The sequence below is a fragment of the Protobothrops mucrosquamatus genome, unplaced genomic scaffold (genome assembly GCF_001527695.2).
Source record: "Protobothrops mucrosquamatus isolate PMUCROS unplaced genomic scaffold, P.Mucros_1.0 scaffold23857, whole genome shotgun sequence".
Classification (NCBI taxonomy): Eukaryota; Metazoa; Chordata; class Lepidosauria; order Squamata; family Viperidae; genus Protobothrops; species Protobothrops mucrosquamatus.
Genome location: NW_015409607.1, coordinates 1 through 2,092, shown reverse-complemented (window position 1 = coordinate 2,092; position 2,092 = coordinate 1). Strand labels below are relative to the sequence as shown.

The window sequence follows — 2,092 nt, the reverse complement described above, 5'->3', positions numbered from 1 at the left end:
TCTCACCTGCATTTGGAAGGCGATGTTCTGCCAGGTGTCGTTTTGGAAGCCGTAACCGTCCAATAAAAGGGTCAGGATGTAGTTGGCGCTGGCGCAGTAATTCTTCAGGTGGAAGGGCTTTTCGCGAGGGTAACTGGTGCTCAGCTGGGAGAAAGGGAATCTTAATGGAAATGGGCAGGATGCCTTTGGCGTATTGTCAGCCTCAAAAGTCTGAATAATCGGAGGGAAGGAAGGAAGGAAGGAAGGAAGGAAGGAAGGAAGGAAGGAAGGAAGGAAGGAAGGAAGGAAGGAAGGAAGGAAGGAAGGAAGGAAAGGAGGGACGGAGGGAAGGAGGGAAGGAGGGAGGGAGGAAGGAAGGAGGGAGGGAGGGAGGGGAGGAGGAGAGAGGGAGGGAGAGAGGAAAAGAAAGAAGGAAGGAATATACATACACATACACTCACATATACATACACACATATGAGAGGGGGGGGAGGGAGGGAGAGATGGACAGACAGACAAGTTGATTGGATGGATGGATGGGTAAATTGACTAGATAGACAGACAGGTGACAAACAGACAGATTAAGTGGATGGATGGATTTGAGTAGATAGAAAGAGATCTAAGATAGATAAGGCAGATGATACGATAGATAGATAGATAGATAGATAGATAGATAGATAGATAGATAGATAGATAGATAGATAGATAGATAGATAGATAGAGATAGATAGATAGATAGATAGATAGATAGATAGATAGATAGATAGATAGATAGATAGATAGATAAGTAGGTAGATAGGTAGGTAGGTAGATAGGTAGGTAGGTAGATGGACAGAGGGAGTGAGAGATAAAATACTTACATCTTTCCATGTTCTGGCACAGAAAATCTGGATGGCTCTCTCAACAGTGGCCAGTGGACTAGTGACTGTCAGGTTCAAAAAGTGGAAAGTGTAGTAATATGCAGAAAAGGCCTGGAAGATTTTAAAACAATACATAAACGTCCCAATGGAAATTCCTCACCATGTCTGCAACAGGGTGGAGATCTCATCTGAACTAGCTAAGCAGTCACGAGAGCCAAGCGGGAAGATAGCTAGACCAAGAACCCCAAATCTCTTTTGTTCCCCCTCCTGCCTCCCCCCCTCTTTTTTTTTTTTTTTTTTAAAGAGACTGGTACAAGGCGAGGCTGGCTCAAATCGCCTATTTCTTTGGCAAGCCCCAAAGCTTAGAGATTAGTAATGGGCTGGAGCAACAATTTAAAGATTTAATGATTTCCTACTTCCAGACTCCAAACCGGAGAGATATTCCTGCCTCTAATTTATGGAACGGATGCTCCAAACTAGAGGTAGTCCTTGACTTAGCGACGGTTCATTTAGTGACCATCGGAAGCTACAGCCGCACTGAAAAAAGTGACTGATGGCCATTTTTCACACTTTTCACACTTGCAGCCATCCCCATGATCAGGCGATCAAAATTCGGAACGCTTGGCAATTTGGCTCGTATTTATGATGGCCGCAGTGTCCCCGGGTCACGTGATCCCCTTTGCGTGGCCTTCTGACAACAAAGCCACATCACTCCACAACTGCATGACTAACTTCACAACTGCAGGGGGTTCGCTGAGCACCGGGGACAAGAAAGGTTGCAAAATGGTTTGTAAAACTTACTTCACAAAGGGTCTCGTTTTTGCAGCAGAAACCTTGGGCTGAAGTCAAGGGCTGTTCCCTGATCTCAGCGCGCGCCCCTAAACGCAGTTCCCTGATCCAGGAATTCGGGAATTTGTTAGCAAGACCTCTTACCAGAAACTTCCCGTTGACTCTCGGCTGGTAGGTCCCCTCAAAGCCGCAGGATGATGGGTCTCGACAGCCGGAGAAGTTGAAGATCGCTTTGAGCTTTTCCCGGCATAGCGTGACGTTCCCTTTGCCCACCAGAGTTACGTTCCCCGAAGATGCGGTTGGGGGGAGAGGCTTGGTACAGGGGTTGCTAGAGAGGGATGCCCTCTGTACTATTTCTTCGTAGCCTTTTGGGTAGCAGGGATGACCCACCTCAACGCCGGCAGGTCCATCCTGAAAGCGACACACACACACACAAATGGTCAGGCGCGAAAGATCCAGATCCA

The 2,092-nt window shown here is 47.2% G+C and overlaps 1 protein-coding gene across 1 annotated transcript; it reads right to left on the bottom strand.

Moving 5' to 3' along the window:
• Positions 1 to 6: 6 nt before the first annotated feature.
• LOC107302043 (ectonucleoside triphosphate diphosphohydrolase 8-like) lies at positions 7 to 2,039 on the bottom strand (the record flags this gene model as incomplete). The annotated part of the gene is made up of 3 exons (XM_015831172.1): positions 7 to 144; positions 840 to 950; positions 1,773 to 2,039. Coding segments are annotated over 3 exons (516 nt in total), but the record flags the coding sequence as incomplete, so codon positions are not given.
• Between the last annotated feature and the right edge of the window lie 53 nt (positions 2,040 to 2,092).